Source organism: Epinephelus lanceolatus, chromosome 6, assembly GCF_041903045.1.
Source record: "Epinephelus lanceolatus isolate andai-2023 chromosome 6, ASM4190304v1, whole genome shotgun sequence".
NCBI classification, from domain to species: Eukaryota; Metazoa; Chordata; class Actinopteri; order Perciformes; family Serranidae; genus Epinephelus; species Epinephelus lanceolatus.
The window spans coordinates 27055283-27067921 of NC_135739.1; the positions used below are offsets into that span (position 1 = coordinate 27055283).

Sequence of the window (12639 nt, forward strand, 5' to 3'; positions counted from 1 at the left end):
TAATGATTATGTAATTCATGACAAATATGATGGACACAGTAATGTTTACCTGTAATCATTAGATTACTTAAAGTTTTGCTTCGATGCTCTCTCATGTTAACCTGAAGACTGAAACTAACTTTAAACTCCTTGAACTTTCTATTTTTTTCTCAACATCCATGTGTGTCAGTGGGTGTTACCTGGGTCTTCTCTATGGAGGCGTTGTGTTTGTCACACATGGGACTGATCTCCATGCCCTTGTCCCGTTCTCGGTCTCCCTGGGTGAAGAACTCCACCATGATGCGGTCCGTCCACTGGCGGTAAAGCTCCAGTGGTTTGGTTGGGTTGCTCAGGTCGGCACAGTGGACCATGTTCTGCAGAACCTGGAGGAGACACGCTGAGTCAGACCCTGCTGGTGATGTGTCATGTTTTCAAAACCTCACCAACAATTACTCAGAAAAAGCAGCTGTCATAACTTAAGAAAGGTAACTAGCTTTCCTTACATTTAATATGTAGATATATTAAATGTAAGGAAAGCTAGTTACATTTAATATGTAGATATATTTTAACTCTACAACGATACACAGATACAGATGCAATAACCACTGTTAGTCCAGCAGGTGGCAGCAGTTTCACACCAACTCCCCAGTGAACATAGGAACTGTTCAGTTTGCTGCGACTGAAGGTTTGAGTGGAAACATGCTGCTGCCAGAGTCTGAGACTCTACTGCTTATTGTTTACTGCTCACTATCATTATGGCGACAGATTATTGATCCATTTCTAAAATCTGACACAATTCACTGAGACTGAAACATAAAACCACAAAGTCTGTGCTGCTGATCATACTGTTAATACTGGATTATATGTGTAATATGTAGAGTCATAATGCTGATGATCAGTTACTTGTATTATGGTTGTATACTAGTAAGCAGGTCATACACTGTATAATTACTGTACAGTATAAATAGCTATATATTCCATTGTCTGTATGGTATGTCTACAGCATCATGTACTTTACAGAGGACAGAAGCTGGCAAATTAAAAATTAATGAATAAATGACTCAGTAATACCTAGATATGTCAATAAATGTAACCAAAAATATTAAAAAGAAATGTAAGCAGTAATAAATTGAAAAAATGTGAACATGAAAGGATATTTTTGTTTAAATTTGCTTCTTTATTTATTTACCTTTGTATTAATTTCCCTATTTATTTACTTCCCAATATAATTCCCCCCCTTATTTATTTGTTTCTTTGTTCATTTAATATACATTTTTATTTTATTTTATTTTATTTTTATTTTAAATGTATTTTGAAGTGTATCAAATATATTTAACATACATTTAATTATTTTATATATTAGGGGTTGTTTGTTTTTTTAGCCAATCCTCCAGTGTAGGACTTATGAATACTACACTTTATTCAGTACATATATTCTGATGTTCAGTGTCAGCAGGGTGTTTTCTCACCTGGATGCGGTCAGAGTAGTTGTCTAGCAGCAGGACTCCCAAACTAGTCACCTTCTTGGTCTCCACCATTGTTTTCATGTCCGCCAAGAAGTTCATGTGTTTGGACATATCTGTGGCAAGCACCTAAAGAAGACATTCAACACATCATCAATTAAATGATGCATGTTCATGCTTCCTGTGTGACCTGTAGGCTACATGCCGTCTGTATTATGTGGTGTTCTCGTGTTCTTTCTTACATTTCCAAAGACACCAGGTTGTGCTGGGTTTAACAGTGATTGGAGTGTTATGAATGATGCAGGAAGTGTGTATGTGAAATGATTCTGATCATACTTTTAGTCTTGCAACGACTCTTTTTTAAATTGAGGTGAGGTACAGTTTTGCACATATTTGTCCTTGCACTTCTTTAAAATTTTCCACTATTGCAAAGAGTTACTAAATCTGATTCAGGAAACAAAAACACACAAAAAAGAAAAGAAAAGAAAACAAAGACACTGTTTTCTTGCCTCTCTGCTTCAAGTTATACCTAGGGTGGGTCAACAACAAGACAAAATCTTTTTCTCATGATTCAGATTGTTCTGCATGTTCTGGCCGACTCATAATGTGATAAACCTTTATATATACTGCATCAGCAGGGTTTTACTGTACACAAACTTTACAGAACTGAGAACAAAAGAAAAACCACACTGTAAAGCAACAGTTCAGGAGTTCATGTACAACACGGCTGAAAATTCTTTCAATATGTCGTGTGAAAACTGCATCAGACTCACCATGTCGATCACCATCTTGCGGAGGGAGTCTCTTTGTTTCTTGCTGAGGTTTTGGAAGATGTCACAGTTGTCTTCTTGCAGCAGTTTGAAGCCCACAGCGAGGTGGTGATTCTCCAGCACCGAGGCATCATTGTACATAAGTGCTAGCTCTGAACCTGCAGAAATGTAGATTAAAGTTGTTAAAACCATGAAACAGAACACCTCAAACATGATTCTAAATATAGCTTTCTGAATCAGTGCTAATGGTAACCTAGTCAAAATGAAGCAGACCTAGCTCAGCTGCAGCGTAAGAAGTCAATACGTCAGTGTGATTATGAGGAACACACAATTTAATTGTTCTTGGTTACTATAAAGTGTTTGAAAATCGTCCTGAATGCTTCTTGTCCCAGCAGTTATTAAGTGTTGCCCCATTTGAACATATTTCTAACTGTTACATTTTTGAAATGTTTCAACTTTTATATCCTTGAAACGTAGGTAATGTAATTGGCCTGCAAAAAAACTATTTATCTTAAAGTAAAAAACATTTCTTTTCTAAAGATAAATCTAAAATTGCTCAAGCATAAAATTTGAATTTGAATTTTTATTCTGTTGTGGTACAGTAGTTGTGTGAAAAGAAACATACTTGTGTTTATTAGAAACTGGTTTGTGACTCCTGGGTGGTCGACATCATGGATGGCACTAGCAAACAGAACAGCCATGATCTCCAGGTCTGTGAACACCGCCTGGGATGAACAAAGAACAGGAAACATATGAATTAAAAACAAATACATTGATATTATATAGTAACTATAACTTAACCAGAAGCTACAATAACATCAGTTTCCTCAGCTCACCTCTAAAGCGGGGGTGGACAGGAGGACGTGGGTGGACTGCACCACATCAGCTGCATGAATGTTGTTGTGATAAGCTACGTCCGCATGGTAGTGGTCCTCCAAGGTCATCATTAAGGTGATGAAGGTGTCACTTGGGATCTTAAAGGTTTTCAGAAGGTCCCGTTCCTGACAAGGTGAAGAGGAGAGAATCAGAATCACATCAAGTATGGACCACAGTTTTTCTCTTCAGTGGCGTTGGTTCAAATGACTAAGAAAGTTGCTTTAAGGTTAGCTGCAACCAACCAACTTCATTTACAGGTTTTAAGTTTTATAACGTATCACATCCTCATAATTTTTCACCTCTCTTGAAAAGTGAGCAGACTTTGAGTTGAGGGATCCTCATACCTGGAAGACGGAGTACATGATCACCGTCAGAGGGCGGTTTCCAGAGTATTCTGCTATCTTGAATATATCCAGACCCCAACGATTAATGTCCTCGACCTCCTGGAGAGGGAAAACAGGACACCTGTCAGCCAAAGTGTATTTGTGTGTGTTTCTATGTCTGTGTCTGTGAATGTGTGTGTGGACCCACCTTGCCAAGCAGGCTCTCGTGGGGTGTGCTGACTCCAAAGCGGGGGATGCAGGCGGGTGCTAAGCTGGGGCTCTGTGTGGGCTTTTTCACACCACTGATCTGTGACATTGGCCTTTTCTTCTTCTCCTTCTCCTTAGAAGGCGGAGACAAGATCTCCACGTCATGTTGTTTCTCTGCAACGTGTACAAACAGACATAGACGCATACTGTTGAATATTCATGTGTCTTCAAGTCATTCCAAATATTCAGACTTTGCTCAATTGTTCCACATTTGCGCCACTGACAAAGGGATTGTGTCATATTCAAGCAGGTAAGCTATTATTACAACACAAATTAGATGCAGCAAATTTCTTATAGATAATTGTCTTATAGAGCTACATCAACACCTCTTAAATTAAACAAAATGTAACATTGTGTAGGAGGCGTGTAGGTTTTCATTCACACCTTGACGAATATGATCTGGCTGACAGCTGTTAGTAACCACTGATTACAATCAGCTATATTTTCTACTGTAACCCTGCACGAGCTAACGTAAATCATAAAGTATGTTTATTAGCCATTAGTCACATTCATAGTGTCATTGTTTTCCTTCTCTAACAACTGACCGAGACAATGCCTCACCTCAATGGGCCTCATTCACCAACTGTTTCAATAACAAATTTCTTCTTAAAACCCATTTACACAGTTTTCACGAGGATTCCGACAGTCACCGATGTTTTTTTATTTGGGATATGTTTTTAGGTCAGAACAGAATTTACGCACACACACATTTTGTGCTGAGGTGTTTGTGCAATAATTGATTATTGTGTTTTCATCAATTCTACAGTTGTATAGTATTTCATAGGATTTAAATTATAATATAATAATATAATAATATTGTTAAAATGTATACATTTTTTAAATAATTATTTTCATTATTTTACAAAAAGCATTATGTTTTTTTTTTTTAAAATAAACACAACACTAACATTTCAATTCACATCAGTTATGTTAATGGGGGCCATGCCATCTTATAATTAGTGATTGATCATTCATGTAAATATCTTGGGCAGACGGGACAAAAAGTGACAAAGCAGCATTCTGAGTAAGTTATTAATAACTTAGGGAGACATTGTGTGAAATAGTCCACCTTCTCTCCCCCTCTCTCTGTCTCTCAAACACACCTTGAAGCATTCGTCTCTGTCCTCAGCATCCCATGTATCTTTTTATGTTATTATATATCCACTAAAAATGCCACTAAATATTTCAGTCTGTTTGGCGTTCACTTCCTGCAGGAGAGATTTTGGTAAATGAAACCGTTCTTCAGCTTCAGTGGACCAAGATTTTAAAAGTTAAGCTTCTTGTCAAAGAACACTTGAATGTCTTTGCCTGAACTTTGACTGTAACTGATTTTGACTTCTTCTGTATCAATGGGGTTGTGTTGGAAATGTGCAATTAGCAGTAGTAGAACGCACGATGTCTGATTTATTATTATTTTTTAATGTTTATGATATTAGCAGTACTGTTACTATTAGTGCTTCTACCAACTATGGTCTCTACCTCTGCTGCTGCTGGTCCACTACTACAATCCTGCTACCATCAACTACTCAACTACAATAACCACTTATACTATCATTAATACTGCTGATACAAATGTTATATTTGTCATGAAACGGTTTAAACATTTCGGTTATCAGTACAATTGCAGTATTGTTAAAATGTGTTGAACATGTTCAAACATGTACTGATACACACACTAAATCATTTCAGTTTTAACCTGTACTAATGCACAAGCAGTCTTTTTCTGAAATGCTTGCTTGAGTGTCTGTGTCACTGGAGATGAGAACCAGGCACCAGTGGCATTACTGGGTTTGCCCACTCTGTTAACAGCAAAGCTGAAAAAGCTGCGGTGTGCTGGTACCGGTGTCCGCCATGTTTCCAGTGAGTGATGCAAAAAAAAAAAATGTTGCGTGCTACGCCTTGCCCACCTGCGTCTGGGATTCTGTTGCTAACTTTGATTGATGCTGCAATGTATTTACTGAGAGTTTTTCAAAGCACAGCAATCAAACACGGTTTAAAGATAATTAAAACTATGCAACAGTAATACTAACCATGGGGAATTTTACTGGGGTTTATTGTGAAACCGGTAACCGTTTGATCTCTGATTATACTGTCAGCATTTAAATAATCATGCACAGTTACAGGTGTGAGAACCACTAACACTACAATTATTATAGTGGGTGCATCAGTTAATACAAATTCTACTACCAATACTGCACCTGCCGCTACTGATACTTCACTAATACTGCAGCTGCTAACATCACAACAGCCTCAACTAAAACTACTAGTTGTACAATTGTAAGTGTTATAGTTGTACATGTTTTCAGCTGAGGTAAGACGGGCAGGCTAAAAGGAGATGTGTTCACAAGTAAAGGATGTGTCACATACAGATCTTCACCTAAATATTACACAAATAGACACGTAGATACGTCATTTTTGCTATATCATGCATGTTCTCCCTGTGTCAGCTCCAGCTTCCTCCCACAGTCCAAAGACATGCAGGTTAATTGGTGACTCTAAATTGCTCGTAGGTGGGAATGTGAGCATGAATGGTTGTCCATCTCTATGTGTCAGCCCTGTGATAGTCCGGCAACCTGTCCAGGGTGTACCCTGCCGCTTGGCCAATGTCAGCTGGGATAGGCTCCAGGCCCCACCACGACCCTCAAGGTTACGGAAAATGAATGAATGAATGCTAAATCAACACAACAATGTGTCTAATTTGGGAAAGTGTGCTTCTTTTCAGCATAACACAGCTAAAATCTGTGTTAACTAACTTGTGAATAAATACACTTCGCATTGCTCATGTAGATCATATTCAGTATAAAACACAAATTCTTTTAAACAATTAAAGACCGTTTTAAGGCAGTACATGTGGTATGTAAAATCTAATTGTAACTTAAAAATAGAATTAAATTTAGATTTAAATCTCAGCAATATGTTATTCACGTATGCTGTATTTACTGTATACAGACCACGGTTGGAAGGTCAACACAAACAGGAATGTATACAGGTATGATTCAGTACACCTGCAGTATACAGCTAGGTATTTTCTCAGAGCAAAACAAGGTGTACATGAAGAGGGCTACATGGCAGTAGTTGCAGAATGCCTGTAGTAGAAAGCTAAGGATGATGGGTAAAACCGGTCAGCTTCTCAGGAGCTCAGCATTGTCCTGAGCTTGATGACAAAGCGCTTCTCGTGTTTTTCCAAATGTGGGTTAGAGAAGGCTTCATCGTGTCGACAGGTTGGAGATTTATTTTTCTAACCCACAGTGGAGCTTGTAGTCCTTTAAGCAAAAACACGGATATCATCAAAACAAGGTTTCCACTGACAGAATCAACAAAATCTCCATATGACTTGTTGACACGAAGGTGATGTCCCAGCTGACATGATAGTGTTGAAAATGACTCATCCGTATTTGTACAAACCGAGGAAATAATGATCCCATTTTGACATCACTGACAGCCTGCGTTACCTCACGTCCACAGATCATCCTCAGTGTTTCACATCCTTCTTTTTTATTAGACTGCTTGAACAATATCCAGATGTGAGCCCAGATACAAGCACACGCCACCATAAGGATGCAGAGCGACCTGAGTGGCAGCGTCACACGAGGCGCTGTCTGGCCTCTCTCACCTCTCTCACAGTGCCTCCTCTTCCTCACACCCAAAACCATGGTGTTCATTTCCAAACGCAGCTGGGCTTGATGCCGAGGTACTCATGTCAAAACGGCAACCGACTGACAGCTCCATCCTCGTTTGGCGAGACCTCCATCCTGCCGGCACGGCTGCTGAAGACTGAGCCTCCTATTGATGCAACACGCCGTCTAATAATATTGCACCCTGTTGCTACGACAACGCCACACAATGTGTCCGGGAATGCTGTCTGTCGCCGCGCCTCCTTCTCTTTTAGGGAAGGAAAAATCCTCACCTTCTTCATCCCTCCTTATTAACCAACACTCCTCCCCTCCTTCCTCTGCTTTGAAATCATGCTCTCTTCATTTAAAAAAAAAATCCTCTTTACATTATCAGTTTCTCCCTCCTTCTCCTTTCTTGCCTTCCAAATGCTGATATTCCCCTCTCCTTGACTCTTTACAAATCCTCCTCTTTCACTTTCTTTCCCTCAAAAACAACCTGTTCCCTCTCTCTTTTTTAAGCAATCTTGTATTTTATATATTTAACTTATTCTTAAATAGCCACTTCTCTTCTTCCTTTACTGTCTTTCAGTTTCCTCTTCCATGTTATCCTTTTTTAAATTGTTCTCTCCTAATTTTTTCTCTACTAAAAAAAATCCTTCTCTTCTTCTTGGTTTACTTAAAACCATTTTTTCCTCCTCTTTCCTGACCCTCTTTTCTGACCCTTTGTTCCAATAAAACACAAGTAAACTATTCCTCTTTCTTTAAAGACCTCCCCCACCCCACCCCACCCCCACCAACAGAGCAGCAGTTCGGTGTAATGGTCATATAATAAAACTGACAGCAGAACAGTCAATAAAGCCAGATGAGGCAATTACGCAAACTACTTCTTGATAGAGGAGCTAGGTAGCACCACAGACGCAGACACTGATATGTCTGTGATAGTGCCAAATGTAGTTTATTATATTTCAGGATACTTTTCTTGTGCATTCCATTTATATGTATGGGAGTAGAATAAATATTAAAAACACCTCTCAGTATAAGGCAACACAATTTAACAGCACTACAAGCTACAGCGTCCAAAAATGACCATTAAGTTCTTTCTCTCTAAAACACTTTCCTCTCTACAGAGTGAGCGTCCTGTCATTCATTCCATGTCTGGTGTTAAAACTCACCTAGGAAGGTGTTGGCAATGAACTCTGACACCTGATTCCCTGAGCGGCTGGTCTCTGATAGCTGCGTCAGCTCGCGGTTCAGCATCCTTTTGAACTGCACAGACACAACAAAACCATAAACAAATAGTGAGGTAAGCCAGTGTAGGACTGCAGATACATGTGGTAAAATACATGCACTAATAAGATGCATGTTTAAACATTTATCATTATAACAGTAAACTTAATTGTGATACCTCTATATAACAGAACACATAAGACCATGGTGGAGGTATTTTGTGTCAACAAACCAAGACCAATATAAGAAGACAAGCTGCAACATCTCTAACTATGCTGTCTGTCTGCAGACATGCAGGAGAAATTTGCACTGTGGCACCAGTGAAAGTTTTTTAAAAACAGAACTGTTCAGTGTTCCCCCTGAGTTTTATCGCAGCGGTAACTTCCACACTGATTATGTAACGTTGGCACGTGGTGGCTGAGTGAGGAGGGAGGGGATCTGTGTGAGAGAGTGATGCTGCAGTGGCTACTATGTGACACACATATGGGCACAAACAAAAACATACATACTGACACGAAACATAACCCTGTAGCTTTAACAAAGATGTTTCTGTTTATCATCTGATTTGCTTCTCCTGTAGCTTCTCAACACAGTTGCTATCTCTTTCATGCTTTTTCTCAGGATTTACTCTTATATACACACACACACACACGCCATCACATCATTTACAAATAACATATTCCGGCTGCTGTAAACGAAGTCACAGCTCTTAACAATCTGTTTACATTATAAAATCATGACAGCTACTCCTTCTTACATGCATTTCCTTTTTCCCTCTATTTCAGTTTCTCATGCACTCACTCACACACATACATGCACAGACACACACACACAATCTCAACATTCAGCCCTGTTGTGGATCTAGCCCTGAGTCAGATCCAACGGGCACGCTCCCTCAGCATTCAGCTCCCCTGCAAAGCCTGCACTGCCGATCAATACGTCCCAATGTAAACAAGGCAAGCCGGCAGCGCTCCCCATCGCTCACCTGTCTGAGTCTCCAGCACAGACAAATGCAGAGAGCCGACGCAGGCATGTCAACCCACGCATGTTGATGTTAGAGGTCGCTAGAAATCCAAAACGACAAGCAGACAAGTTTGCTTGCTTAGTGACGGGCTTCCCGCTCAGTTTCTACCCCGAGCTCAGCACGGATGACCCCAACATGAAAAGAGGTCTGTTTGTAAATTAAAGTTCCCACCGTCCCATGTGCGGTCCTGGAGGTGAGGAGGGGTCGGAGGGGGAGGGGAGGGGTGGGGAGAGGTGGGGAAGACTGGGGATGTGGTCTACCATCGGGGGAGACTGGGTGTGGACTGCAGTTGCTCATCCAACTACTGTCACACACTGTCAGTGAGAAACATAAAAAGGGAGAGAGGGAGAGCGAGAGGCTGTGAGGAACCCCCCTCCCCCGCCCTGCGCACTAGTCCCCTTCTCAATCCAATCAGATTCGTCTGGCTTTAGGGGCTGGGTGAAGGAGAGGGATCTGATTGGCTGACTGGGTGATGGAAGGGGTTCTGAGAGTAGCAGCCAGACGGTGGAGAGAAGTAGGAAGGAGGGAAGTGAGGAGAAGCTGATTAACTCTTTCAATGGAAAGAGACGCCATTCATGAACCCGAGTGGTTTTGGCCGTGTTCACAGAGCAGCTGCATGTGTCATAACATCTGAACCTCTCCCCTCATGACGTTTCCTAACATGAATAAACAGGAAAAAGCTAAGAGGACTTGCACTGCTCCGGACACATGGACAGGAGCAACACAATCTGATCTCAAAGCATATGACCTGCTTGTGATTCTTTTTTAAGCTAAAAAAGAAGCCATTGTTGTCATGATGAAAACAAACATCTCGAGGCTCAGCTCAGGCAAAATTAGATTGAAAATAAATATATTTTTTTGTAGAAATGACTCCCAAATGAGGACAGCTCTGCTGTTGAAACAGAAGTTCGTTGTGTTTACAGCTGATGCAAGTTTTTACGCACTTACTTTCATCTTAATTTCAGCCAGTGCAAAACAATTTCACTATAATTTCACAGTTCATTATGTCAGTTTTTCTTGACATAGATAACTTTATGTGTTATTTATGGATGTAGACCTTTGATTAAGGGAAGGGAGAGGTAGTGTAAATTGTTGGAGAATAAGTGAATATATGGCATGTAATTAGTTTCAGGTTGTTTTCATATAGGTTACAATTGATTCGTACCAGGCCTGAGTACCATTGTCCCCCTTCTCCTCTCCCGTTCTGCTCAGCTTTCACATTGTAATGTTTTTCTGTACCCGAGTACACCTGCATCACCATCTACGACACATTTTTGTTTTGCTCTAGTGTAGAAAAAAGCGGCGCAGACGGACACTGCTGCCCCAGGCACCATCATCATCAAGGACTGGTGGAGCAGCAAGGTGAGACTCTGCTCCTGGCCGGAGTTTCGACTCAGGCTGAGCGTAGGAGCGAAACCAGATCTAGGTCTAACTGCGGTGGGCTGTGTTGCTGTCTGATATAGAGGCATCAATGTTAATTTGAGACTGTTCCATAACCAATTAAAAACTCTTTGTAGTCACTTAAAACAGCAGTCCACTTCCGTGTTTTATTAGTACTTGTTCACACACAATGCATACTGTACTGGAGTAGATGTGAATTGTACTCTGGACCACCTTTTCATGTGGACAGATGGATGAACCATGCCTGCATACCGTACACAGTGTTCACACTACTCAAATGAACTGGGCTTTGGGGTCAAGTGTACTCAGATCCAAGCTTGGGTCCCTGATGTAAAAGCCACTTAGGACAGTATGATTACAGGACTCCACCTCTATATGAATTTGGGCTTTTGGAGCCTCAGTGAAAATGCGATTTGCACCATCTGATAAAGGTCACATAGTTTGTCAAGCCAAATGTCGTATGATGGATGATCAGCTTTCAACCACCTAAACAGAAATACATTATCCACATTTGTCCACATGCACCTCCTAAGATCTGTAATGAAATGTTTTGAGACAACTTCACTGATCCATTCTTTAAGAGTATCTAGAGAGAGAGAGAGAGAGAGAGAGAGAGAGAGAGAGAGAGAGAGAGACATGTCCTCTCACCTTATTGGATGCCATCTCGCTGACTGAGTGTCTCGTCTGCAGCGTCTCCAGCTGGTCCAGACACCAGTCCAGCTCTTCCAGTGTCTCCACCGCCAGCTTCTGGTAGGGCTCCTCTGAAAGGTTAGAGGTCACACAAACACGTTATACGTCAGACTGCTATGAAAACATCCACATGCACATGTTTTGGTTAAAAACAGAGCCATGAGGTGTTCTGTGTTTATGCTTGTGTTTACATTTATCAAAAGCAACAGCATAAATCCATTAAAAGGTCAAACTCTTTAACAAGTCATGTTCAGTAATATAGTACATCATTTTCATAGAAACACAATGACATGAAAGTGTCTGCAGTTCGTCCCACTATACAGAGATATTAACACTGACCTGTGAGACATGGTTTACACATAGATGGCTGGTTGCTGCTCGACGGCCGCCTGGAACAAGGAACAGATGAGGTGTTAGTAGAATAAGAAGAAAACAAGCAGTTAGTCATCCAGTCTGTTTTTCTTGGTCTTACTTGTTTGTCACACGATCTTGCAGATGGGTCAGAACAGCAAAGTTACTTCTCACTGTTCGTAGACTAGCAAGAACCTAAAAGGGTAAAAACAGAAGTCTGAGTGCTGGAGGTGTGTGAATGGGTCTGGACGGAGACAACCAACACATGTCCACACTTCGCGTAACGTAAAGACTAGCTGAAACCTACAAAGGATGGACAAACCACACATAAAGATTGTTTTGACCAACTTGGAGCACAAATGACTAAATGACTGGATGTACTCGTGCCGGCAGATCCTGTGAGAGCGCTAATATGTTGCATGTCCTTGGTCCAAAACAAACATGGACAGCAACCAGCAGCTTACACTGTTTATATGCAGTGCAATATGCAATCAGTGTGGGTAAAAGCTTTTCTGTACGGTCGCTTTTGAGGCAGTGGTATCTAAATGTGTTGGTCTTTGCTCGAGCTCAAGCTTTAAAATTGTACTTCAATACTGTCTTGTAATGCAGCACTGAAAACATGTAGAATAATATCACTTTGTACAGTAAATTAGT

The 12639-nt window shown here is 40.7% G+C and overlaps 1 protein-coding gene across 7 annotated transcripts in view; it reads right to left on the reverse strand.

Annotated features, from left to right (window-relative positions):
• Positions 1–12639, reverse strand: part of pde4cb (phosphodiesterase 4C, cAMP-specific b) — a 131565-nt gene that overhangs the window by 5211 nt on the left and 113715 nt on the right. For all 7 annotated transcript variants that reach the window (XM_033621125.2, XM_033621127.2, XM_078168877.1 and 4 more), the window contains 11 exons: positions 12107–12180; positions 11974–12023; positions 11593–11705; positions 8465–8558; positions 3620–3792; positions 3433–3531; positions 3049–3213; positions 2838–2937; positions 2216–2370; positions 1449–1571; positions 180–362 (listed from right to left, as the gene is read on the reverse strand). In XM_033621125.2, coding sequence (XP_033477016.2) covers positions 180–362; positions 1449–1571; positions 2216–2370; positions 2838–2937; positions 3049–3213; positions 3433–3531; positions 3620–3792; positions 8465–8558; positions 11593–11705; positions 11974–12023; positions 12107–12180 — 1329 coding nt within the window. The remainder of the gene's footprint in view (positions 1–179; positions 363–1448; positions 1572–2215; positions 2371–2837; positions 2938–3048; positions 3214–3432; positions 3532–3619; positions 3793–8464; positions 8559–11592; positions 11706–11973; positions 12024–12106; positions 12181–12639) is intronic.